The sequence below is a fragment of the Lepisma saccharinum genome, chromosome 18, assembly GCF_977018435.1.
Source record: "Lepisma saccharinum chromosome 18, izLepSacc3.1, whole genome shotgun sequence".
NCBI classification, from domain to species: domain Eukaryota; kingdom Metazoa; phylum Arthropoda; class Insecta; order Zygentoma; family Lepismatidae; genus Lepisma; species Lepisma saccharinum.
Window position 1 is genome coordinate 60427566 of NC_139246.1, and position 26631 is coordinate 60454196.

The 26631-nt window shown below is 37.7% G+C and overlaps 1 protein-coding gene across 4 annotated transcripts in view; it reads left to right on the plus strand.

The window, feature by feature from the left end:
- Positions 1–2654: 2654 nt before the first annotated feature.
- The window catches only part of Etl1 (SWI/SNF-related, matrix-associated actin-dependent regulator of chromatin, subfamily a, containing DEAD/H box 1), a 140598-nt gene continuing 116621 nt past the window's right edge, over positions 2655–26631 (plus strand). Inside the window, exons 1-4 of one of the 4 annotated variants that reach the window (XM_083140569.1) lie at positions 2655–2764; positions 6014–6152; positions 14616–14740; positions 15254–15364. In XM_083140569.1, coding sequence (XP_082996695.1) covers positions 6047–6152; positions 14616–14740; positions 15254–15364 — 342 coding nt within the window. In that variant the 5' untranslated portion in view covers positions 2655–2764; positions 6014–6046. The other 3 variants (XM_083140570.1, XM_083140568.1, XM_083140567.1) reach the window with 3 other exon arrangements.

Here is a 26631-nt window from a genome sequence, read left to right on the forward strand (position 1 = left end):
AACCCTTAAAGTACATTTAGAGACTGCAAGGTCAACTCTCGATATTTCAGATATATTAATAATTTTCATCACAACGTCTAGTAATAATTATTTGTTACTTCAATAACCTCCTCGCAAATGTTTCTCGCATATTAAAACGTAGATGCCATATGATCGTCATTTTCTGTTTATTTCCTTGTAATGCTGACCTCCGTGGCGAAGTGGTTAGCACAACACTTTACGATGCCAAGGGCCCCCAGGTTCGAATCCCCGCCCGGGCATGGGTCTACTTTCCTTTCTTCAATTTCATCATATCATCACGCATCCTCATCTTTGCGATTAGCCTTATGTGACAGATAAGCGAAGTAAAATAAACTAAGTCAATTAATCAATTATTTTTTAAAACTCTTTCATTCTTCTTTAGCATGTCACGTTTTTGTTAAAATTATATTACGATTTGTAAAATGAAAATTCTAAAGGAGAACACGCAACTTTCTTTGTAGCGCATCGGTCAGAAAGTTTCAGGAATATGGATTTTCAAAATACATTTTTTCACATGTAATTTGTCTCCTTTTAAAAGTAGCGCGTTTTCAATTATGGTACTAATCATTAAAAGGATGCCTCAATACCATCTTGGAGGATGACAATTAATAATTTTCCCCTCCTAAAAGTAATAATATACTTTCGCTCTCTGAATCTCCCATATAAATGCTAGGGGCCGTCTGCTTGAGCCGAGCTCACTCCCTCTCTGGTGACGTCACGCGTTCGTGCAAGATCGGCAATCTTCGGATGGCTTTACCTAATCTCTATCTACCTTGGGATGAACCCGCCACCTCGGAACTCGGAGTAAGCTCCATTCCGCTTGTTAATTAATTGACAATGCCCGAAAACAACATAAAGACGAAAGACAGCACTCACAAAACTCGCACTGTACAGTCCCTCCCGCAAACCGTTGTTTACTTTTGTAACACGTGAAGCACCCTTCTTGGCCCCTCCCCTCTCAGCATCGGCGCTTCCTCAATATTTCCTTCGGAACCTGCAAGAAGTCCAGTTCTACTACTGTTGCCATCTTAGTTCTTTTGAAACCAGATTTGCCCAAATGGCGAAACTTTTCGTTTCAAATAAGACGTATGTAGAGTAGATGTAGTATTCATCTGTTTCCTAACTACTCCCACTCCCATGTTTCGCTAAATCCACTGAACTCTCATTTCTGACACCACTACTATTTCGTATATTTTACGTCCCTAGCTACCTTTAAGGCTTTCGCTTTATAGGATAATCGTGACGATGAGGATGCATGGTGAATTATTGAAATAAAATTATTATTTGTTTGTGTATGTAATTATTAATTTTTATAATTATGTAAGTAAAATAATAACAACAAACATTGAAATAACCATTTCTTGCTGAGGATTCGAACCTGCGACACCTGACACTTCAGAGCGTGCTAAGATAACAATCGGGAAATTATGCTTGTAAGTAATGTTTTCACCCAAAAACAGTTCTACCACCTCAAAAACATTGCTTCAATCCGAAATTATTGCATTCCTGCTCAACGTATGTCAATCTCAATCGGCCCTTTCAACAATTATCACAAATTCCTGTAACCGAAATAATATTATATGTGTGAAATATAGAATTTTAGGTTGACATTTTTAGAAGGACAGCGGACCCCTTGACCATACCCATCCCTCTCCTCTCCTTCTCGCCCATGATGTCGAAGAAGGACAAAGAGGACTTTCGTAATCGCTGATATTTAGAGTAAATGCAAAATATCACTTGGTAGTTTGCTTTTCCCACAGTGTGATTTGTTTTTTAAAATTTTGATTTGGCGATTTAAGTCCACTCATGCACAGTAATGTTAATCGGGACAGTTTAAAGTGGGATCCGAACCACTTGTGCCTCCACCGGGTATCGAACCCGGGATCCCTTGATTACAAGGCGGCGACGCTACCACTGCGCCATCGGTCCCCAGTGTGACTGGACACCTTCAGAGTAAGATAGACCCGATTAGGCGACTTAGCTCTTTTCTGTCAATTGAATATGGCAACACTGATCTGTATCCGGTAAGGATCACCGGCAACTGCAGCGGCTAAACAGTCATGCCAATAACCCGCCTCCTCCTCCCGCCGTAACAGTCCTTGACGCGACGGAAAGTCTTCCTTAGGTGGGCTCAGGGCCCTTTCCTCATGTTGCCTGAGGAGGGTACCGGATCAGTCCTCTCTTCGCTTTTGCCGGTGTCAGAAAAAATGTCAGTCTGCAATGTTTACTTTACGACAATATTACCAGTTTATGTACGTAATAATATTTTAAGACAGGTTCTTCAATTCTTTATATTTTGGTGTTACCTGCGGTAACAGCGGCAACATGCACGCCACGCCTCTGGAAGATCATACGGCTTTGTGGAATAGGAAGGACGTATTTAGGACGGGTCCAGGGGCATAGCTGTTATTCTTATTTTTTCAATTGAAGATGAAGTTTCAAGGTAGAGGAGTAAATCTCCATTGAGTATAAAAAAATTATTGTGAACACCCGTATGTGAACCGCACGCGACGCCACTGGTCGGTCTGCAAGTGAGGACTGTCTATCAAGAGAAAGTAAACTGGCCGTGCCCCCAGTTTTGACATTCAATCGCCGCTACTGATTAGAAGTGAAGAGAAGAATTGGACAAGAAAGCGAAATTTTGACCCTGGGAAAGGGGAATTGTGTACTTAGAATGTGCAACACTGTTGCTGACCAGTGCGACTGCGAATGCGAAACACAGATTCTGTAAAACAGTAAAAAGGTGCGTATTCTGTCATGTGGTGAACATTGTTTCAATTGAGTATGCAACAATGATAAGTAGAATAAGTTGGAGGCAAAAGTTAACATGTTTACATATTGTAACTAATGTGCAAAATATTGACGGTATCTGTAAGTTTCTATGGTTGGCTTACATAGTTACATCACTCGCGTAACGTTCAGCGTATGTCATGCAACAAACTATGAGAGTTTGCTGGTATGCCACTTGTGGTATTATTTTTATTAATTTAATTTTAGTAATTTATTTTTCCATGTACTCCGAATATATGATCACATATGAGTATACTTCTTATACCACATGGTTTAAAAAATCGTATTATATAAAAATAGGGCCCAAGTTCCGATGGTTTAATTCCGAATTTATGATGGTGCGGTAAAATTTTCGTATCCTCAAAACGTATTTCTTCAATTTTACAGGAGAAAGTACTTACCGAAATGGGTTTATTTATACTTTAGTAAGGTCTTGGAAGTTTGTTTTCACCCCGTTGAAATTTTTTTGCCGGTAAATCATGTAATTTTCGACATTAATGTCACTCCGATGCATGAAACCTGTTCCCTTGATGTCCATCTACTAACAACCGGCCAGTGTTTCCAAATACGTGGTTTTGTAACTGTGTAACAGTTCTAGAACGTAAATAAACGTGAGTTACTGTTCATCATTTCTGATTACGAACTTGCGACAACATGACATGCACAGGATCAGTGGCGTGCTCAATGTGAGGTTGATGGGGGTTATAACCCCCCCCCCTTTCGCCCAGTATCTCTAAGGCTATTTATGAATGGTTCGTGGGGCTATCCGTGGATGGTTCGTGGGGCTATCCGTAAATGGTTCGTGGGGCTATCCGTCAATGGTTCGTGGGGCTATTTATGAATGGTTTGTGGGGCTATCCGTGAATGGTTCGTGGGGCTATTTATGAATGGTTCGTGGGGCTATTTATGAATGATTCGTGGGGCTATCCGTGAATGGTTTGTGGGGCTATTTATGAATGGTTCGTGGGGTTTTCGAACCCGAAAAAAAATTCTAAATTTGAAAAACAAATTTAACTATGTTTGCCTAACCTAACCTTGCCGGGCATGGTTCGTGGAGTTATCCGTGAATAGTTCGTGGGGCTATTTATGAATGGTTCGTGGGGCTATTCGTGAATGGTTCATGGGGCTATTTATGAATGGTTCGTGTGGCTATCTGTGCATGGTTCGTGTGGTTTTCGAACCTGGAAAAAAATACAAAATCAGTAACACGAAAGTAGGTATTTTTCTATGAAGAAGGTTGCAACACTGCATAACCACTGATCATGGACTACGCTAGTCAAGATTTTTCCGCCATATCGTGTGTAATGCAAGCGAAAGCGAACAAAATAAAAATACTCGACATTTTGAAAATTGAGATTATTTGAGTGCAAAAAACGAAACACGAACTTGAAGAACCCTTAGGAATGCAGAATACGTAAGTATCAATGTGAAAAATTCGAGAATAAGGGAATTAGAGACGTTTGGTGGTTACTGAAATTTTAATACTTATTCTGCATTGCGAAAGATTGTTTAACAAGGGATTTCGGTAATTATGCGGTATCGCCCGAACACCTCTCACTCGTTTATTTCGTTAATTTTAGCATTGATTGATTGACCTATTCTGCATTGCGGAAGATTCTTTAAGGTGAAGTTATGCCTTTTTCCATAAAATAGTGTCAAACTTTTTATATTACGAGTCATTATTTGTCTTCCTTGTTCAGCTTGTGTAACAGACAATATGGCTTGCAGTCTTCATGAATCATCATGCGTCATGCTTGTGTTTTGTCAATTTGGAGTGGGTATGCAGTGTTTCAACCTTCTTAACCGAAAAATACCTACTTTCGTGTTCATTATGTCATCACAAACCATTGATGGATAGCCCCCAAAAAAACATTCACGATAGCCCCACAAACCATTGACGGATAGCCCCAAAAATTATTCCGTCATCAGATGCTCGCAACATCCGGTGCAAGTACATGGATGGAAATGCAAACAACAGCTTCCGTGCATCAGACAGACATTATTATAGAAAAATACATGAATTAGCAGCCAAATACATTGAAAAATGCGAGAAAACACTTCTACGACCTTCCGAAATTACACAGAAACTCAATTTCGTAAGTAGTTTCTCCTGTAAATTTGAAGAAATCTGATTCCCGGCTTTGGTAGTAGATAATAACCATAACTAAAAATCAATAACACATCAATCAAAGAAATGGTACCCCCATTTTTGTGTGAAGATATATAGAATTGGTATAAGATCTTGCCCCCCTTCCCCCAAAATTTCCATGATGCAGGCATGTCATGAATCCCCTCTGTAGGCACCCCTGCTGTAATCGAAGAAGCCATTCAATAATCAAGGGGTTCCGATTTGTTAGTAGAGTGTCAACTGTTATTGGCTCATAAAGAAATTCAAAACAATGTTAACAATGTACACAGTATTCTACAGGATATCCTACGTAAATATCACAATGTCTATAGAGACAATCCATGTCAAGTGGTCCAGGATATGAGAAAATCGTTGCTCGACAATTTTTTTAAAAACTATTTTTTTTTGTGCAGTTACTTTACCATGTTGTTAGTTGAAAACAGTCATTGTTTTAATATTAGTGGCTGTAGGTTTCGAGTGGCAGCCATATTTGTTTTCAAAGATCCGTCATCTGAAATATCTCAGCCCCTAATTATCCTATTGATGTGGAACAAAAACCAAAATGATCAGCAAACTGTAAGCTACAAGACTGTGTATTAGCCATTGTTATATATGAATTATGAAAGGGTGAAATTTACGTTTGAAAATGTAGGTCATTGACGCTAAAAGTCCCGATTTTAGCAGATAATATTTGCAAGAAGGGAAATGGTCAGGAAGTTGAGCTTTACTGGATAAAGAGCTCTGATATAGATGTGCTCATTCACCAAGTTTCAACCCTTAGACATGCCCCCTCTTTTTTTCTAGAAATGATTAAAAAGTTAGAAAAGTGAAAAAGCACCTTTCACAGGTAGATGGTGGGGGACCTGATAAAAATATACAATCTTCCCCATAACAGTTCGGTATGAATATATTATGTACCAAAAATTAGGATTTTCAGATTTCATTATAAGTACCTTTAATATTAACACAAAGTTCTAGAAATAAGCATATGCAGAAGTACTGAGTTATTTTCCATACAAATAAAAGTGATAATATAAAGATTTTTGATAAACTTCTGTGTTTTAATTTTTTTAGTGGTGTGCTGAAGTGAATGGATCTCTTCTAAATATGTCCAACAGCTCTGAAAACTCATCTCAAAATGACAGCCCTAGCCTCCTTGATTCTCTGCAAAAGTTTCAGTACCAGAAGAAGCCTCTGGTGAAATTACCAAAAGGTAAGTGTCCATCAAAATTGGTAGTGTTTTTTTCTTTTCTCCAACAAAATAACCTTTAACCTTTTGGGTCCCAAGCATCTCGGTCGAGATATGCAAATGTAACCCTCGCGGTCCCAAGCGTCTCGATTGAGACACTGTGTCAAGGTCGTAGTTTTTACGTTATAACTTTTCTATTTTGGCTAGAATTTCGATTTTTTGTAATATTGTTCCTAACACATGTATTTAACAGAAATGTTTCTTGCACTTTTTTTTCTTCATGAAAATGGAGGGGAAAAGGGGCTTCTCTTTTGCTTCTCTTTTCAAGGGAAAATTTTTGCCGACAAAGGAAGACCAGCTTTGTTGTTCTCACTCCCGCCTGGTAACTGCATTCGAAGGAAGATTGGTTTTCAGTATCCGATGTCAAAATGAAAGTTTTCCCTGCGGCTGCAAGCAGGGGGTGGTGGAGGGGGAAGACTGGTTGTTGAATCTGCGTTGTGAGAATGGAATTTCGAGGCACGCTGAAGGAAACCTTTGTTTTTTAGCACAAGTTGCAACACAGGTTACCCTGCATTGTCTAAAAATAGAATTTCAAGCAGCTGCAAGAATCGGCGCTCATTTTTCACTGTGTTCTAGCTTTTCGTCCGTGAAAGTTGTGCGTAGGTGTGTGTCGTTTTGTGCCCAAGTGCAAGGATATTTTTTGAGTGAAGTGACAGACTTCCAAGGACTTTTTTGTCATCTACATGTTTTTCTTGTGTGCTAGTGTCATTTGTGCCTGCTGTGTCCCCAAAAGGCTTATAGTTGACCATGGCTGCCCCTGGTGATCTCCCTTCTGATGAAATCTGAGATGAGCTGGAGGATATGGATACAGACTCCGAGTGGGATGAAGATGAGCTTGACATTCCCTCTGATATATCATCAGAATCTGATTCTGATGATATATCGCAAAGACGTTCCCCTTCCCCTCCTCCTGCTCCATCCGACTGCTCCCAACCCCCAACCTTTCCTAGGACAGACTGGACTGAAGGTTCGACACATTGAGGATGCATTACATTGGTCATATGACAATGATGCAAATATTTTTCTGTTTCTTACATGCCAGCGATAATTTCTATGTGCATTTTGAACTTTTCATATCCTTTTTTTTGGGGGGGGGGGAGAAACCCCATTATTTTAAAGAAAAAAGTATTTTCCAGGGGATTTCCCCCCTTTCCCCCTCCATATGTACGCCGAATGTGCATTAGTTATATATTTGAAGCTTGAATCAGTGGCATGCCAACCATTCCTTTTGGGGGTACAACTCACGTTACATTGGTCATATGACAATAATGGAAATATTTTTGTGTTCCTTACATGTCAGCGATCATTTCCATGTGCATGTCAACACTGTCATGTAATTTTTTCTTGGGGGAAGGGGGAGCAATTTTTTTCCGAAATTTTGAGTTAGCCCCCTCCCCCCACCACATATATGCCGAATTTGCATAAATTTCATATAGTCTGAATTTCTGGTTCATTCTGCGTACAACGGTATATCACTCATCTCTCTAGGGCAATTAGCTTCCGATCTACACTCATTTAATTGAAACTCTTCATTTTGCTCAAAATCGGTTCAGGGCCAAGGGGGTTACATGTGAAAATGGCCTTGTGACTCAAAAGGTTAAAGTCGCATGGTGCTTATGCAGTTTTTACATCTGTCTCAGGCCATTTGTAAGGTTTAGCAAAAATCGTTATAGCTTCCTTCCTATGGCAGATAATTTAGTGAAACAAGAAACGTTTTGGCATAGTCCATATCAATTCAGGCAATGGAGGAGGAGGGGGTGTTATCTTCATAGTCTCAGATGTTATTGAATTAACATATGTTAAAATTCAGGACAAAGTAAAAAAAAAAAACATATTTTTTTGTTTTGTCCAAAAAAAATTCCTGGCCCGAGATACAGGCCACCACACTTGGGCATATTTTCTCACGTGTGATTTTTGGCAAAATATTAATATGCTCTATCTCTGGAGCAGTTCAAGATATTTTGTTGCTGTTTTTTTATTTCAAAGAGAATAATTTTCTGATTAAAATGATAACTCTGTTTGCAAATATGTGTCCAAGTTCTCTTGCTTTAGTCTTCTGATTTTTTTTTTAAAAAAATGCTAGTGGAAACATTTGTATTTATAAATATAAAAATGTTGTTCATTGCATATTGTAGTATAAATTCTATAGCAAACTGTGTCTAAATATGGTACCCTGGAACTTCTTCATATCACAGAAATAATAAATTGAGAATAACTATGTGCTTCTCACATGTTTTTAGAGTCCCATGCATTACGCAGGTTCTTAATTTAATTTTGCATTTGTTAATTTGAGAAATGATTTTATTTCCTGGTATATGATAAGCAATCACAAAGCATTAAAACATTGAATGAGATAGATCAGTGCAATATCAATTAACCAACACACCAGACTCATTTAAGCACATATGAATGCCCCTGCCTTACTCAGAGAATCGCCCTGCACATGAATGGATCCAAATCTAATGAATTCCATCTGTGCTTTAAAGCACACAGCTGTGTTTACATTACTGACTATTCCATTTTCATGGTGGAATTGTACCCCATTCTGAAACTTTGGAAGAACATTTAAGAAAAATTCTCATATGCATTAGTTCCCTTAGTGTGCTGCAAATCTGAAAACTCTCCTCCAGGTTCTCTACAGCGGAGTTCATTTTTTCATGCCTTGTTTCTTGATGTTTGTTTCTTATGGAACCCAAGCCATGCAGGCATTAAAAGACTGTGGTGATGATACCAATGTAAATACTGTGATCTAGATCTGCCTTTTACCAATAGGTGACCTTCTTGGCAGTAAGGAAAGAATGAGGACTTAAGAGTTTACAAATAATTTAAATTAATTAAATGTGGAAATCTTTAATCAAGGGTCATTCAAGGTTGACCGGGACTTTTATTTCTGTAGAGGAAATAGCAGAAGAAACACCAAACTATTCTCCGTGCGCGCCGAGGCACCGTTGCCATCGTTCTGGCAGCTCCTGAATTCCTTTGGCGTAGAAAGAACTTGGTTGTTGTCGTAGCCACTGGAGGACATCGCTCCGCAGTGCTTCGTCTGTCGTGAATTTCTTCCCTCCCAGATGGTCTTTAAGGGGTGCAAACAAATTAAAATCACTGGGGGCTAAATCCAGACTATAGGGGGGATGGGGCAGAACTTCCCAGCGCATGTCGGCCAGAGTTGTTGTTGTCACATTGGCCGTGTGAGGCCGGGCATTGTCATGGAGAAGAATGACATTTTCAGACAACATCCCAGGTCTTTCCTTGCGAATGGACTTTCGTACAGCACCACTCAACAATGTGGAGTAATACTGGGCATTAATCGTGCTCTCTTTGTCCAGAAAATCCACATGGTTCTCAAGAATCACTTGCTCAACACGTGCGATATTCACTGGTGTGACTGCAGTCGGGCGAATGTGTCCATGCGCTTCATTTGTCACCAGCTCCCGTCCTTCGCGAAACTGCTCACACCATTCGTACACTCTTGTCCGCGACATTGTTTGTTCACCATACTGTGCTTGCAATCATCTGAAAATCTCAGCTGGTTTCACTTTCTCCTTCACGAGAAATTTCATTACACACCGCTGCTCCACAGACACACTGCTTGCCGCCATGTTCGCTGCAACTGCTGCGCATGCACGAAATACGTCATGCCGGGCGCTAGTTACTCGCAAAGGAATACATTACGTGACCCGCACGTTTCATCATGATCCGGCTATTCATCGATTTTTTACGTACGAAAATCCCGGTCAACCTTGAACGACCATTGTATGTGATGCAGTTGAACACACAAACAAATCCTTCATTGGAAAGCAAGACAGAGTGGATAAAAATCATGATTTTTATGTAAAATCGTTTTTTTTTTAAAAAAAATACGCTTAGGCACCATACATATAGATATATATTTTTAATATAGAAAGGCTTTTTCTGGTAAACAGCCCTGTGAAATTTTTCAACAGTTTGATTAAAGCAAATAAAATGTTACATGTTCTCTGTTTCTGATTCTGTATGTATGAATCTACTATGGAAATGTTCGTTTAGTGTGTTAATGATGAAACTATAGGGTCAATCCATATGAAATCATACCAGCTGGTTGCTTGACCATTTTTAAAAAAGTTTATTTTTTGAGTGGTGTGAGCCTCATATATTGACAGTTCAGAACCACTCTTATTTTATTTTTTCTATCACCGATTTGAAGATGGCGGGCATTTTTTTATCATGGCGCGCGTCATTTTCTCCATTCGTAAGCATCAGCGGCAACTTTTTTTTCTCAGCTCTGGTAAGTCCTACGACAATGAGACAAAATCTGTGATGTTAAGCACATTATAGGCTACAATTATATTTATGTGTAATTTTCTAAATATTATTCCTTCATAATAAATTTTAAGGTTAAAGTTGTGTATTTTAATCGCTCAAAATGACATTTTCGGACATTTTTTTTGGGGGGGAAGGCAGTTTGTTTGACACTTGAATTTTTTTGTGCAAGTACCTGTGTACCAATAGAGTATGTCAAAATTATTTGAAGCTTGAGACTTTAATATATTTTTTTCTACAGGGTCATAAACATGTACTTTTTGTTAAAAAAATCCAAGTTCAGGGTTAAATATCTCTGGTGGGCAGTTGTTTAAAAATCTGAAATTTGTACACAATACAGTACTTCATGATAAGTAACTTCAGTAAAAATTTTGAGTTTGAGATTTAATTGGTTTAGGAGATAACAAAACTCGTGAAAAATTCAACATTTTGCATTAAATATGGCATGCCTAATTTCATTTCTTATTAACATTTTGTGTTGAAATTCTGCAAACTGTAATTTGGAATGTCAATGAACAACATTACAATCCTGAAATGGCTCTGCAATAAAGTATATATACGAGGGCGTGCTGAAAAGTAACGCTTCCTACGTTTTTATTTTCTTTGTTACCTTGTAAACGCATTTTGGATTTTGAGCAACCATACATTGCACTTATAAGACTTTCCCGCTTCTCAACTGAAGGTTTCAAACTTCCATCGCCAGGGGGTGCTGACCTATTGCGAGGAAAATGGCAGCATGTAACCATGCAATGTTGGTGAAGTGCCTGAAGTAGCGTGCAGTGATCAAGTTTCTAACCGCTGAAATTGTGCTACAAATTGACATTCATCTGAGACTGAGGGCATTTTATGGGTATGAATGTGTTAGACATCAGTACTGCGCGATCTTGAGTTTATCATGCTCTTAAAGAAAACCACAGCTGAAAAAATCTCAGCTATGTGAGAGAATGGAGTGAAAGGCCAGGAACTAGAACTGATGGAGGTCATCGGATTCGTGTTCAGCTGAGGTTTTCTTTAAGAGCATGATAAACTCAAGATCGCGCAGTACTGATGTCTAACACATTCATACCCATAAAATGCCCTCAGTCTCAGATGAATGTCAATTTGTAGCACAATTTCAGCGGTTAGAAACTCGATCACTGCACGCTACTTCAGGCGCTTCACCAACATTGCATGGTTACATGCTGCCATTTTCCTCGCAATAGGTCAGCACCCCCTGGCGATGGAAGTTTGAAACCTTCAGTTGAGAAGCGGGAAAGTCTTATAAGTGCAATGTATGGTTGCTCAAAATCCAAAATGCGTTTACAAGGTAAGAAAGAAAATAAAAACGTAGGAAGCGTTATTTTTCAGCATGCCCTCGTATATATACTTTATTGCAGCGCCATTTCAGGATTGTAATGTTGTTCATTGACATTCCAAATTACAGTTTGCAGAATTTCAACACAAAATGTTAATAAGAAATGAAATTAGGCATGCCATATTTAATGCAAAATGTTGAATTTTTCACGAGTTTTGTATCTCCTAAAACAATTAAATCTCAAACTCAAAATTTTTACTGAAGTTACTTATCATGAAGTACTGTATTATGTACAAATTTCAGATTTTTAAACAACTGCCCACCAGAGATATTTAACCCTGAACTTGGAATTTTTTAACAAAAAGTACATGTTTATAACCCTGTAGAAAAAAATATATTAAAGTCTCAAGCTTCAAATAATTTTGACATACTCTATTGGTACACAGGTACTTGCACAAAAAAATTCAAGTGTCAAACAAACTGCCTTCCCCCCCAAAAAAATGTCCGAAAATGTCATTTTGAGCGATTAAAATACACAACTTTAACCTTAAAATTTATTATGAAGGAATAATATTTAGAAAATTACACATAAATATAATTGTAGCCTATATTGTGCTTAACATCACAGATTTTGTCTCATTGTCGTAGGACTTACCAGAGCTGAGAAAAAAAAGTTGCCGCTGATGCTTACGAATGGAGAAAATGACGCGCGCCATGATAAAAAAATGCCCGCCATCTTCAAATCGGTGATAGTAAAAATAAAATAAGAGTGGTTCTGAACTGTCAATATATGAGGCTCACACCACTCAAAAAATAAACTTTTTTAAAAATGGTCAAGCAACCAGCTGGTATGATTTCATATGGATTGACCCTATAATAATTTCAGTAACTTTTTTTCCAGTGAAAATAAAACATTCGAAATGTACTATATAATTGTAACTTAAAAATGTTTTTTATAGCTACAAGCTGAATTTTGGCAATTTTTAAAGGATAGTTTGCCTAATGTCAGCTGCCATGCTTATTTACAGCCTAATAATAATGACACTATTTACGGTTTAACATGATTAATATTTTGTATATTATTCTACACAAAATTTTTGCTATTTTTGCCTTTGAAAATTATACAATTTTATATTCAAAATTTAAGTGTTTTGATACAGGGTGACAATTAATGAACTATATGAAATAAAACGGAAATTAGTGACAAACCACGTAGTACACAAACTGTATTGCACATGTAAACGGCACTACAGACATTTGGATTTAGGTTATGACATGTTCGATATGTCTGCCATCTCTGGCGATGACGTGGCGTAGACGAACAGCAAAATTCTGCATGACCCGCTGAAGTGTCGAAACATCGATGCTGTCGATGACCTCCTGAATGGCAGTTTTCAGTTCGGCAATGGTTTTGGGGTTATTTCTGTACACCTTGTCCTTAACATAGCCTCACAAAAATGAGTCACATGTGTTCAGATCCGGGGAATATAGCGGCCAAACGAGTCCACTTCCAGTGGCCTCTGGGTACCCCAGAGCCAGAATGCGGTCCCAAAAATACTCCTCCAGGACGACAAACACTCTCATTGTCCGATTGGGTCGAGCTCCGTCTTGCATGAACAACATCTTGTCGAAATCAGGGTCATTTTGGATAATGGGTATGAAATCGTTTTCCAAAACCGTCACATATCGTGCAGTAGTCACCATGCCGTCAAGGAATATCGCACCGATCATTCTATGACTAGACATTGCACACCACACTGTCACCCATTGAGGGTGCAGAGACTTCTCGATTGCGAAATGTGGATTCTCAGTCCCCCAAATGTGCCAATTTTGCTCATTGACGAACCCATCCAAATGAAAGTGGGCTTCGTCGCTAAACCAAACCATAATCACATCAAATTCCTGGTCGTCAATTCTCTGGACAATAGTGTTGGCGAAAAACAACCGCTGTTCCATGCCCACGGGGCTTAATGGCTGATGGATTTGAATTTTGTATGGGAACAGATGCAGGTCTTCAACAACAATTTGTCGCAGGGTCTCCCGGTTGATTCCCACCTGTTGTGCAGCTCGTCTGATCGATTTCGGGGGGCTGGTTTGAAACATAGCGCGTGTCTTCGCGATGTTTTCAGGCGTTTTCACACTTGTTTGTCGACCGACATTGCCAACACTGTCATCACAAACACTACCTGTTCTCTCAACAAATTCTTGATTGTTAGCACACTTGGACCGGTTGTCTTTAACTTGTACTCGGTCGCAAACTTCCTTTGCGCCGCAATCGGACAGTTATTGCTCGCATAATAGGCCTTCACAAGTGATATACGCTCCTGCATGCTGTACCGTGATATTTTCACTTGCAAATGGCCGACATCAACACGTTGTGTGCACATGCGCATACGAATTCCCATCATGCCCTGTGGGCAGCCACACACTTTGGATGTCATCACGCGAACCGTTCAGAAATTATGACGGATTTATTTCATATAGTTCATTAATTGTCACCCTGTAGTTGACATATTACATTTCCTTTTCTATGAGAATCACCCCATCGGTACATATCTTTTGTTTCCTTTCTTAGAGCCTAATAAACAGCATTCAGTGATTACGAGATTAATATAATTTCAACAAAAGTGATTCTGTTATCTACAAATTCCTTACGTACATTTTTCTGTAAATTATTTATTTAAAGTGATTTTTTTTAAAAAGTCACCCAATTTAAATCAAACCGCCTTGAAGCAAGTTGTTAGAAAGTTGTTCTGACACTGTAACATTTATTTGAATATGTTGAAATATTAAAGTTTAACTGTCTTGATTTCAATCCTCATTTTTCCTAACAGATTCAGTTTCATCTCCTGAATCCCAGTTTGATCCTATAGTGAAGAAACGTATCCGAGTGAGACCTATCTCAGAGTCTGAGTCAGAAGAAGGTGATGAGGTAGCAAATAGCATGGATGGAAATAAGGTAACCAACCGCATGTTGAAATCACTGTAACATATGTGCATTCCTTCTTTCATATGTGCTTGTCTTGCTTGAGCTAAGAAATAATCAAGGGCGATGAATTTCACTCTTTGAAACAGTACTTGTTGGGAACAAGTATTATTAATGTAATAAATGAAAATAAAACCTTAAACATTAAATGTTGCAAGATTTCTACAAATCTTCATAGATACAAATAATAATAATAGATACATATGCATATAATTTTTTTAAAAAATTTACTTTTTAATGTGTTTGTGATAGATATACATTTACAAATTGGAAAATTTAAAGCTAATCTCCGTTCCGTACAGGCCTCCTCGATGTCAAAGTGGTAGCGTCGTCGCCTTGTAATCAAGGGGTCCCGGGTTCGATACTCGGTGGAGGCACATAGTGGTTCGGATCCCACTTTAAACTGTAGGTCCAATCCCAATTAGCCTTACTGTGCTTAAAGTGGACTTAATACACTAACTCAATCAATCAATCTGTTCCCCACAGGATGTTGTCAACAACAAGGATTCTGAAAGTGGAGTCAATGAAGTTGATCCAGCAATGATGGAAATTAATCTTGAGTTCATCCGTGAAGCTTTTCCTGGAAGAGATCTATTGGTAGGGAAGATAATACTTCTTTATCTTTATTTTGTTTTGAAACAATACCTAATTTTTTCTGGTGATTACATCGACAACCCTGTGATTTATTTTTCTTCTTTGAGCTGTACAATGTGCCGCTGTCCACCCTTCGCTTTCTTTCTTCAATTTCTAGCATCCATAGTTTGCAGGTTATCTTAACATCACACTGGTTTTTCAGCTCTTGACTTTTGTTTTGTTATGTGCTGTGTTATGTTTTCTTCCATATATCCTTTCTTTGTTTCTATTTCAGTTATTTTATCAGGGTGTCTACTCACCGGGAATTCCTCGAATTCTGGGAATTATGCGTGGATGGCTCCTGGGATTATACGTCAATTCTACTTGAATTTTTCTCCGTAAACGTGAAAATCCCATTCAGTTTATACATACTTATTAATGCCCTGATGCATATTTTTGACAGTTTAGCTATTATTTTTATCGAGGAAGGAAAATGAAAGAAAGCTGCTTGGAAAATAGGACAGCATTCTCTCAATCAGTTTGCTTTGTTAGCATCTTTTGCTGAACAATCTATCTGACATGCAGAATATTAATGTAAGATAAGATGTCTTCAAGTTGATTAGGTTAATTTAAATTATTTATACAATTAACAATTTTTTGTAGATCACTATATCACGTAACATTTATGGCTTGTGTTCGTAGTTGTATTTCTAGTCTGAGTATGCAAAATGGCAAATGTAAATTTCGCACCTTAAATTATTATTATTATTTATTATCTCAATAGGGTTACAATTAAGCCATACAACATTTCATTTAGAACAATATTAATACAAGTAATGAATTGATGCCGTATAAATTAAATATATATATATATATACTGTTGAATTGAATTAGAATTATTGAATACATTGAAATCGCACAGACCCTTTGTGTTGTTAATGTGTGTGTGTGTAGGGAGGGGGGGAGTGGTAATACAAAAAAAAAGTTAAGTGCTCCCCTGTGCAAAGCACCACGCCATGAAGGCGTATAGGTGGTGTGGGGGTAACGACCCACACTTTCTTGATCTGGTCGTGAGTGGGGGTGATGTGATCAGCATCACGGCCCTGACCGCCTTTACCCCCCCCCCCCAGGGTTTCTCCCAGGTACCCATGTTATTCGACGCTGGGTGGGTGCCAGGGCCGCTTCCATCGTTAGAAAAGTTCCCGGATTTGAACCAGCCGGGGATCGAACCTGGCTCCTTTAGCATTGTAGTCAGATGCGTTACCGACTGAGCCACCGCAGCCAACTACATAAGTTGAAATAGTGAAAACATCTGTTTGTACTCTTGAATTTTTGGGAAGTTCGCCTTGAAAACCTGAAATTATACTTGGATTTTATCATGGTCCTAGAGTAGCCATCCTATTCCCTGTTTATGTCACTCTTTTACCTCTTGGGTTAATTGTGACAATGAGGATGAATGATGAACTGTTGAAAGAAAGATAGAGAAGATATACCTTGACCATGGTTTGAACTTGGGACTTGTGGCTTCATAGCTTGTTATGCTGACCATATTGCATGGCCACAGTGACCAGCTTCACAATTTCCTAGATACCTCCCCCCGCTATGAATTTTATTATATTTTGCATGGCTCTTTGTTTTACTTGTTTGTTTTTGCATTCCTACTCCATTCTGGTCTTGAATTCTCCATGTTTATCTCTGACATACCTTTCTTCCATCCATTTCTCTTGATGTCTATGTTTTACTGCATGTGGCTATTGTATTTTATGCTAATTTACTTGTTTGTTAATAAATTTTTATTTCCAGTGAAGTGCACTATTTGCCACTACTATTCTTGTGCTGATATCTTCTTGTATTTAATTTATTCTCCCTGTTTACTTCCTACTACAGTGTGACCGGAAAGTCTCTTTATACTGTACTTGACCCAGTTGTACAAATATGTTCGTCATGAATATTAAATGGGCCTCTTCAAGGAGCAACTGGTACCACTGACTACCATGCTGCCCCTGCTGGCAGAAAAAATCATAGGAAACTTGCAGGCGAATCGTGATGGTTGGCACAAGTGCTTTCACTGTGAAGGAGCATTTAGTGGCTTGTGTGTGGGTCTACTAAGATTGAATCACTGGAAAAACAATGGAGGACATCATGAATGACGAGTGTACGATTTATCGCAGCTCACACGATTGAAATGTCTTTTTCTGTGCGAAAGAAAATCCTTACTTAATTGACGAAATTGAGCTTAATCCACCTCATGTAATAGTTTGGGCAGGGATGACAGCGGAGCACCTGCTTGGTCCTCCTTTTAGCGGTGGCTCTGTTAATCAGTACAGTTATCTGAGAATGATCCGTGATTGGTGCTTCCACAGTTGATGGCAAAAGGAATTGCAGACACCATTTGATTTCAACCTGATAGCGCACTAGCGTATTTTGCTTTGATTGTCCCCAGATGCCTGGACGAAATGTTCTCAAATCGCTGGATTGGATGTGGGTCAGCATAATCTCCAGCTTCATTGTCTTAGTGTGCAAGAAGCCCTGACATCAACACACCTGACAATGCACTCTGGGGTCATGTGAAAGAAAAGGTGTGGAAATGGAGATACTCCATTTCTCTTTTTACAACAACAAGCAGCTGAAATGCAATCTCTGCAGCGTTTCAAAATGTAGCCCGTGATAGGCTGTTACGGATGAACAATTGGATATGAAGGTGCATAAAGCTATGCTACGAATATGGAGGAACCCACATGGGCATTTTGGATCTATAGAAGGCAAGCTGTGTACATAAGTACATAATTCAAATTCAGTGTAAATGGACTTTCCGGCCACCCTGTACTACTTACTGAATATTAAGATTCATATATATATCTGTTATGTTTTCCTTCTTGTTTCTTTTCTAGTACATTTCATGTATTTTGAGACCCTTTTGCTGTGATTCTTTTATGATGTAAATATTTTATTCATTGCAGATTTCGTTCTTGTAGCCATACTTTTCTTATGAGAATATCTGTTTAGTACTTGTTTTTGTAGTTTCTTCATCACTCCTACTATTATTCTATTTTACATTCTAACAATTAGAGTTAGATAAACTATACAGGGTGTTTCTGGGCTGCTGATACAAACTTTCAGGGATGATTGAGAAGGGCAGATGTATCAATTTGAGATAAGGAACCCTGGTCCGGAAATTACTTAGTCAAAAGTTATAAGTGCAAATTGGTGTATGAAGATGTAATACTTTTATTACCTGCACAAGTTTTACAAGCTGCTACATTCACAACAGTTGTTCAAAATGGCATCCCCCAGCTTTGCTGCAGGCATGACATTGCTGCACAAAGTTCTGGCGTACCCGTGGGAACAACCCTGGGGACCTTCAACCAATGTCACAGGCAGCAAGAATTCTTGCCAGGAGATCCTCTTCAGTCTCGACAGGTGTCTCGTACACAAGATTTTTCACGTGACCCCACAAGCAGAAATCAAGTGCGCCCAGATTAGGTGACCAAGCTGGCCATGGAACAGGACCCCTGTTGCTATCCACCTTTCACGGAACATCTGATGCAGGTGTTCACGAACCATACGGTCAGAGTGAGCTGGACTCCATCCTGTTTTAACCACATAAGTTGATGAAGATCAAGTGGGATATGTTCCAACAATGTGGGGAGTATGTCTCACAGAAACACAAGGTACACTGGTGCAGTTAAGCAGGGAGGAAGAAGATACAGGCCTGTTAGATAATAATTGACTATGCCCGCCCACAGGTTCACTGGAAATCTATGTTGATGGCTCGTCACAACTGTAGCGTGGGGATTCTCACTGGGCCATACATGACTGTTGCGAGTATTCAGTACCTCGTCTTTGGTGAAACAGGCTTCATCCGAGAAAAGAACATACGCAGGAAAGTTAGGATCGACCATACAGCGTTGCAGTAACCATTGGCAGAACTCGACACGAGGTCCGAAGTCAGCAGGATTCAAAGCATGCATTTTCTGACGATGGTAGGGGTGTAGCTGCTGTTCTCATATTATTTTCTACACAGTACTGTGCATGACACCCATTTCACGTGCAACTGATCGGGTGCTGATTGAAGGCTTCTCATCCACACATGCAAGCACTGCTTCTTCCAATTCAGGAGTCCGTACGTATCGTTGTCCTCCTCAGTCCTGGTATTGCTGTTCCACATGCCCTGTTTCCTTTAACCTTTGGTACAGTCTTGCAAACATGTTGTGGGTCGGATGTCTCCTATGTGGGTACTTGGCCCGTTAAAACCTTTCGGCCTTCCTACTGTTTCCAGTTGCTTGTCCGTACACGAAAATCATGTCTGCAAAGTCCGCTACCGTGTACTCCATTTCACTACGGCTGATCGACTGTTACACGCCAACTTGTAAACAAAGACTGCAGTCGACCGACCTTCACATTGGGACTGACCATGTCTGAGACATACACATCACGCCATCTGCAGTGCAGTAGTGGAGTTTCCTGTCCCCACCGCTCATGATTGTGTATGAGACACCTGTAGTAGACTCAAGAGGATCTCCTGGCAAGAATTCTCGCTGCCTGTTACATTGTTCGAACGGGCATGCCAGAACTTTGTGTGACAATGTCATGCCTGCAGCGAAGCTGGGGGACGCCACTTTGAACAACTGTTGTGAATGTAGCAACTTGTGAAACTTGTGCAGGTAATAAAAGTATTACATCTTCATACACCGATTTTTGCTTATAACTTTCGACTTCAGTCGTTTCCGGACCAGGGTTCTGAAACCTACTCATTTTGTCAACATAAAACTAGGTTTCAATAGTAATGTTTCTTGTATTCATAACTTAGACATGGTACATAACTTTTTACAAAACTGTTTACTATATTCGATAGTAATTTGTTTCATTTTGAACACGTACGTTCATAAATTCACATTATAAACTCATCTTAACTTAGCATAACATTGTAACTATTGTGCTTGTCACAATAAACCCCCTCTCCTAGTGAATATTTTCTGTGTGAGACAATTATTCAATATACATTAAATTGTCGTACAAGAACAAACACTAACGCAATGCAAATATTTGTGTTCAAGCATGCCATTCATACATAATTTAGGCAATCTTTATACAAAGAAGCAAAATTTATGACTTTCTTTCATAAATATATACAAACATTTCATTCAGATAACAGAAAATAAACACAACATGATACACATAAATCATTTGAGTTACACATTGTTTGCTTTCAATAGCTCTCTTCTCTTTTCTTCTGTAGTACAATTGAAAAGTTTAAGGTTTGTAAAGTTCTGCTTTTGTTCCTTTGCTGGAGTCGACAATTATATCAAATGTGCTTGGTTATTCTTAACTTCCTTGACTTGATAAGGACCAACATATAAGGTGAAAAATTTGTGAATGCTTTGCTTTTAAGATGGTTTCTAACAAGAACCAAGTCACCAGATTTTATCGGATGTTAGGTTCATTAAAATCCCTTTTAACCTTTTCGTTTTTCAGTTTTATATTTTCTTCAGATATTATATACTTTGCCTTCCAGGGTAAATGTTTCAAGTCATCTGGCCAACTTATTTTGTCTATTATTTCATCGTAATAATCAATGTGCATAAAAAGTTCGGATGGTGTGAAACCGGTTGTTTCAGATTTTGAATTATTCAATAGGTGAACGACAATATTCACATAATGAAACCATAGTTTATGGTTATACTTACAAAACATTCTCAATAGTCTCACCAGCTCTTTATTGTAACGTTCTACAGGATTGGCAAAAGGTGCATATGGTGAAGTTAACACATGTTTAACACTCACAGAATCCAAATACCTTTTAAATTCAGTTGACTTAAATTGCAAACCATTGTCGATGAGAATTACTTTACACTTTGGGTAATGATTAAAGGAAATTCCAAACTTGTTAATTATTTTCTTTGAGGTTGCACGTCGAAGATGATAAACCATCACAAATTTACTCATTACATCTATAATGACTAATATATATGTTGGAAACCTTTAGACAAAGGTAACAGACCAATTAAGTCAACTGAAAGTAAGTAGTGAGGTTTGGTTGAATACACATGCAATTCTTCTGAAATTTTAAAGGTACATGGTTTATCCCTTGCACATGAAAGACAGTTTCTTAAATAATCCTTAATACTTTTATGCATTTGTGCGTACTGTACATCGTTTCAACTCCCTTCAAAGTTCGACTCACATACTGAATGACATTCACATTTCCATCTTCATCCAATTGCCAAAGTACTGCTCCTTCTCCAACCTTAAAACTGTCAGCATTAATACAGAATTCTTTATTAGAATTGTCCTAAAGATGATGATGATAAGATTAATTTCTTTAGGTTATTACTAAATTAGATGTAGTAGCTGTCCAGGAAGTTAGGTGGCCAGGAGAAGGGAATTGTAAAACTAAAAATTATACTTTTTTCTATGGTGGTACTGAAAATCATAATTTTGGAACAGGCTTTTTCATAAATAATAGAATTATCTCGGCTCTTAGAACAGTAGAATTTATTAATGATAGGATATCATATGCAGTTTTACAGGGTAGGTGGTGTAAAATTATTTTAATAAACATACATGCACCAACGGAAGATAAAGATGATAATACTAAAGATGATTTTTATACAGAGTTAGAACAGGTCTTTGATAAATTTTCTCAGTATGATATGAAAATTCTGTTAGGTGACTGTAATGCACAGATTGGCAAAGAAGAGACATTTAAACCCACGATTGGTAAAGAAAGTCTTCATGAATTAAGTAATGATAATGGTATAAGATTGATTACTTTTGCAACCTCAAAGAATTTAATTGTGAAAAGTACCACTTTTAAACATAAAGATATCCATAAATATACCTGGTCTTCTCCAGATGGTAAAACTCATAATCAGATAGATCATATTCTCATTGATAAGAGAAGGCATACTAGTATAATTGACGTTCGTACACATAGAGGTGCTGACTGTGCCAGTGACCATTATTTAGTAATTGCTAAATTAAGAGAAAGACTCTCAGTGATAAATCATAAGCAACAAAATGTAAAAGTTCTAAAATTTGATACAGGAAAGTTTAGTGATGAAAGAATTAAGAAAGATTACCAAATTAAACTGTCAAATAGATTTGATGTTTTGCAGGATTTAAATGATGATGAAAATATAAATGAAACAGACGTAAATAAGAATTGGGAGCACATACGTAATGCAATAGAATCAGCAGCTAAAGAAAGTATAGGATACCATAAACCGAGAAAAAATAAGCCATGGTTTGATAATGAAGTTCATAATCTAATAGAAATAAGAAATCAGGCTAGACTTAGGTGGTTAAATAACTCTGATGATACAAATCTAAACAATTATAATAGAGTAAAGCGAGAAGTTAACCGCACGTTTAGAAGTAAAAAAAGAGATTACTTGAAAAGCAAAATTAACGAAATTGAAACAAACAGCAAAAATAAAAATCAGAGATCTATATAAAGGTGTAAATGAGTTTAGAAAGGTGTGGCAACCTAAAGTAAACCTGATAAAAGATAAAGACGGTGATTTTCTAGCTGACCCAAGCGATATTCTAAATAGATGGAAGAACTACTTTAATGACCTTTTAAATGTCCATGTAGGAGATAAATCAGAAGTAAATGAAGTCCACACAGCAGAACCTTTAGTTCCAGAACCTAACTTGACTGAAGTTAAAGATGCTATTAAAAGGCTAAATAATAACAAAGCACCTGGCATTGATTTAATACCAGCTGAGTTAATTAAATATGGTGGAAATTCATTAATATGTCAAATTCATAAATTAATTTGTTTAATATGGAATAAAGAAGAAATCCCTCAACAATGGAAAGAATCCATAATTGTTCCTGTGTTTAAAAAAGGTGATAAAATGAACTGCAATAATTACCGTGGAATTTCTCTACTCTCAACAACATACAAAATATTATCTAACATTCTTTTAACAAGACTAACACCATATGCTAATGAAATTATAGGTGATTATCAATGTGGATTTAAATGTAACAGATCAACTACAGATCAAATTTTTCACATCAGACAGACACTTGAAAAAAAGTGGGAATATAATCAAAATGTCCATCAGCTATTCATTGATTTCAAAAAAGCATATGATTCGGTCAAAAGAGATAAATTATATAATATATTAATAGAGTTTGGAATACCTAAGAAGCTTGTTAGTATGATAAAAATATGCACCAGTGAAACAGAAAGTAAAATTTGTGTAGGTATTAATATGTCTGACAAATTTACAATTCATGATGGGTTAAAACAAGGAGATGCATTATCTCCATTGCTCTTTAATTTTGCCTTAGACTATGCTGTTAGGAAGGTAAAAGAAACTAACGAAGGACTAAAATTAAATGGTATGACTCAGTTGTTAGCATATGCAGATGATGTAGACTTACTAGGGGATGATGTGATTACAATTAAGAATAATGCTAAAATATTTTTCAAAACTGCTAAAGAGATAGGTTTGGAAGTTAACAAAGAGAAAACTAAATATATGCTTACAGGCCGAAACCAAGTGTTAGGTAATAATCAAAATCTAATTATTGATAACAACTCGTTTGAACCAGTTTCCAAATTCAAATACTTAGGAGTAATATTAACAAATGAAAATTATATTAAAGAGGAAATAAAAAGTAGGCTTAATTCAGGAAATGCATGTTACTTCTCTCTTCATAAACTTTTGTCTTCTCGTTTAATATCTAAGAAACTAAAAGTTAAAATATACAAAACAGTAATTTTGCCTGTAGTATTATATGGATGTGAAACTTGGTCCCTTACATTGAAAGAGGAACATAAATTGAGAGTATTTGAAAATAAGATCCTTAGGAAAATCTTTGGACCTAAAAGGGATGAGGAGACAGGTGAGTGGAGAAGGTTACATAATTTAGAACTACATCATTTGTATTCATGTCCAGATATTATTAGAATAATTAAATCAAGAAGACTTAGGTGGGCAGGCCATGTGGCACGAATGGGAGAGGAAAGAGGAGTTTACAGGATTCTTGTTGGGAAACCTGATGGTAAGAGACCTGTAGGAAGGCCAAGACGAAGATGGAGGGACAACGTTGAGATGGACCTAAGGGAAATCGGTAGAGATGGAAAAGAGTATATAGAACTTGCTCAAGATAGGGAAAGATGGAAGGCCTGTGTTGCTGCAGCCATGAACCTTCAGGTTTAAGAAGGCTAGGGAGTTAGTTAGTTAGTTAGTTAGGTTATTAAAGGACTGCTGATGATCTTCCGTCCAGCACCAGTTTGAGTTTCCTTTCAGTAGTTGATACAAAGGAGCAGCAGCAGTTGCAAAATTTCGCACAGTTAGCGAAACGACGAACATCCTTCTTACATTTTGGAACTGGAAATTCGGAGATAGCCTTATTGCTCTCTGGATCTACTTTTATTTCGGTGCCAGATATTACATGTCCTAGAAATTTAATTTCAGTCCCAATGAACCTGCACTTAGACAATTTTACAGACATATTTACTTTACGAAGTGTGTGTAGCACATATTTCAATGCTCATAATGAGAAGACAAATCGGGTTAAAATGTAAGATCATCATCTATGTAACAGATGAGGAACGAACTTGTAGATGAATTAAAAATCTGATTCATTCTTTCCACAAAAACAGATACAGCTGACGTTATGCCAAACGGCAAGAATTTAAAAACATACTGTCGCCTTCTGTATAAAAATACCGTATACTTGTAAGATCACTCTGTAAGTGGAATCTGGAAATAACCTGATGATAAATCCAAGGTTGAAAACACTGTAGCTCCTTGGAATCTCTGAAGTCGTTCATTAATCGGTTCCACACGAACTAGAGGAGATATCACATGTTTATTTAAACGACGAAAATCAACAACTGGCCGCCACTGTCTACCAGCTTTTGGTACTATATGTAGCGGATAGGTTGATTCTTGGATGACTCCCCAAGACTTCCATTTAGTGACTTCCTTCTCCAAATCCTCTCTACGAGCCATAAGTATAGGATATATGGGAGCCACAATTGTTTCTGTTGTATTTAATTTAATCTCGTAAAGTTCTACTTTAGCTTGCCTTGGTTTATCAGAAAACAATTTCTGAAACTTAACAGTAAGTTCAAAAATAAATCATACATTTCATCAGTTAACAAACTTTTACCAGCTAATGAAGCTTCAAGATCGGTTTCTGATGCTAAGTAGTTCTCATCCTCTTCTTCCTCAAAATTCTTCGCAAAGTTACAAAGTTACTTTGAAGAGAACATGAAGATGAAGGAAATATACCAGACGTTTGTAAAACATAATTAGATTGAACGCCCTTATCATTTGATAATGTGATATTTTGCTTCTTGAAATCAATTATTGCTCCGAAGCACCAAAGAAATGGTAATCCTAATATAATTTTAGCATGTAACTGCTTAATAACATAAAATTCAATATGAATGTGTTCTGAAGCTATTATTAAACTAATATTCTTAGAACCAATAACTCGGAATCTCTTGTCTCCAGCAAAAGAAAATAATTTAGCATTATCCACTGAATCTAATGTAGCGGTAGGAATAATAGTTTTCAATTTTAACCAAATTGCATAATCCATTAAATTTGCTTGACTCACACAATCAATAATACAGTTAATGGTTAAATCACAAATTTCACCTGGCAACACAATAACTCTTCTGTTTGAAACATGAACACATTCATCGTCCATTACCCATTCCGGTTCAGCTTCATACCAATCAAGCACAAAGTTTATAGTAACAGGGTTGCTACGCGACTGGAAAACCTGGAAAACAGGGAAAAGTCAGGGAATTTGGTTGGTCAGGGAATAGTCAGGGAATTTAGCTTATTTTCTGGAATTTACGTGCATTTTGGAGTTGCAGGAGAACCAGTTACAAAATGAATGAACGGTTCATTTCCACTTCCGAATTCGGTTCTTGTGATTCCAGTCCCCCCAAAAGATTCAGTTCAGAAACTTGTTCCTCTCGTCATTATGACTTCTAGTCTGTTACGTACAGAGTTATGGTTTCTTCGCATTTCAATTCTATATTTATTCACTCTCGGATCCAGGTTCTTGGATCAGTTCATTTTGCGACTCGTTCTTGTGAACCTGTTCAAGACCGGAATTTGGAGAGGCGTGAGATTTTTCCTTAGAGAACAAGCTACTCAAGACGAAACCTACGCACCAGCCATCCTCAGAATTTCTTGCGGAAAAAAAATGTTGCTTTAGCTTTGTGTGTAGTGAGGAAATTTTCTTTCTTCAAGAACACACCCGTTCGGAACCCATTCTCTTTTGATACGTGAAGCGGAGCAGGTTG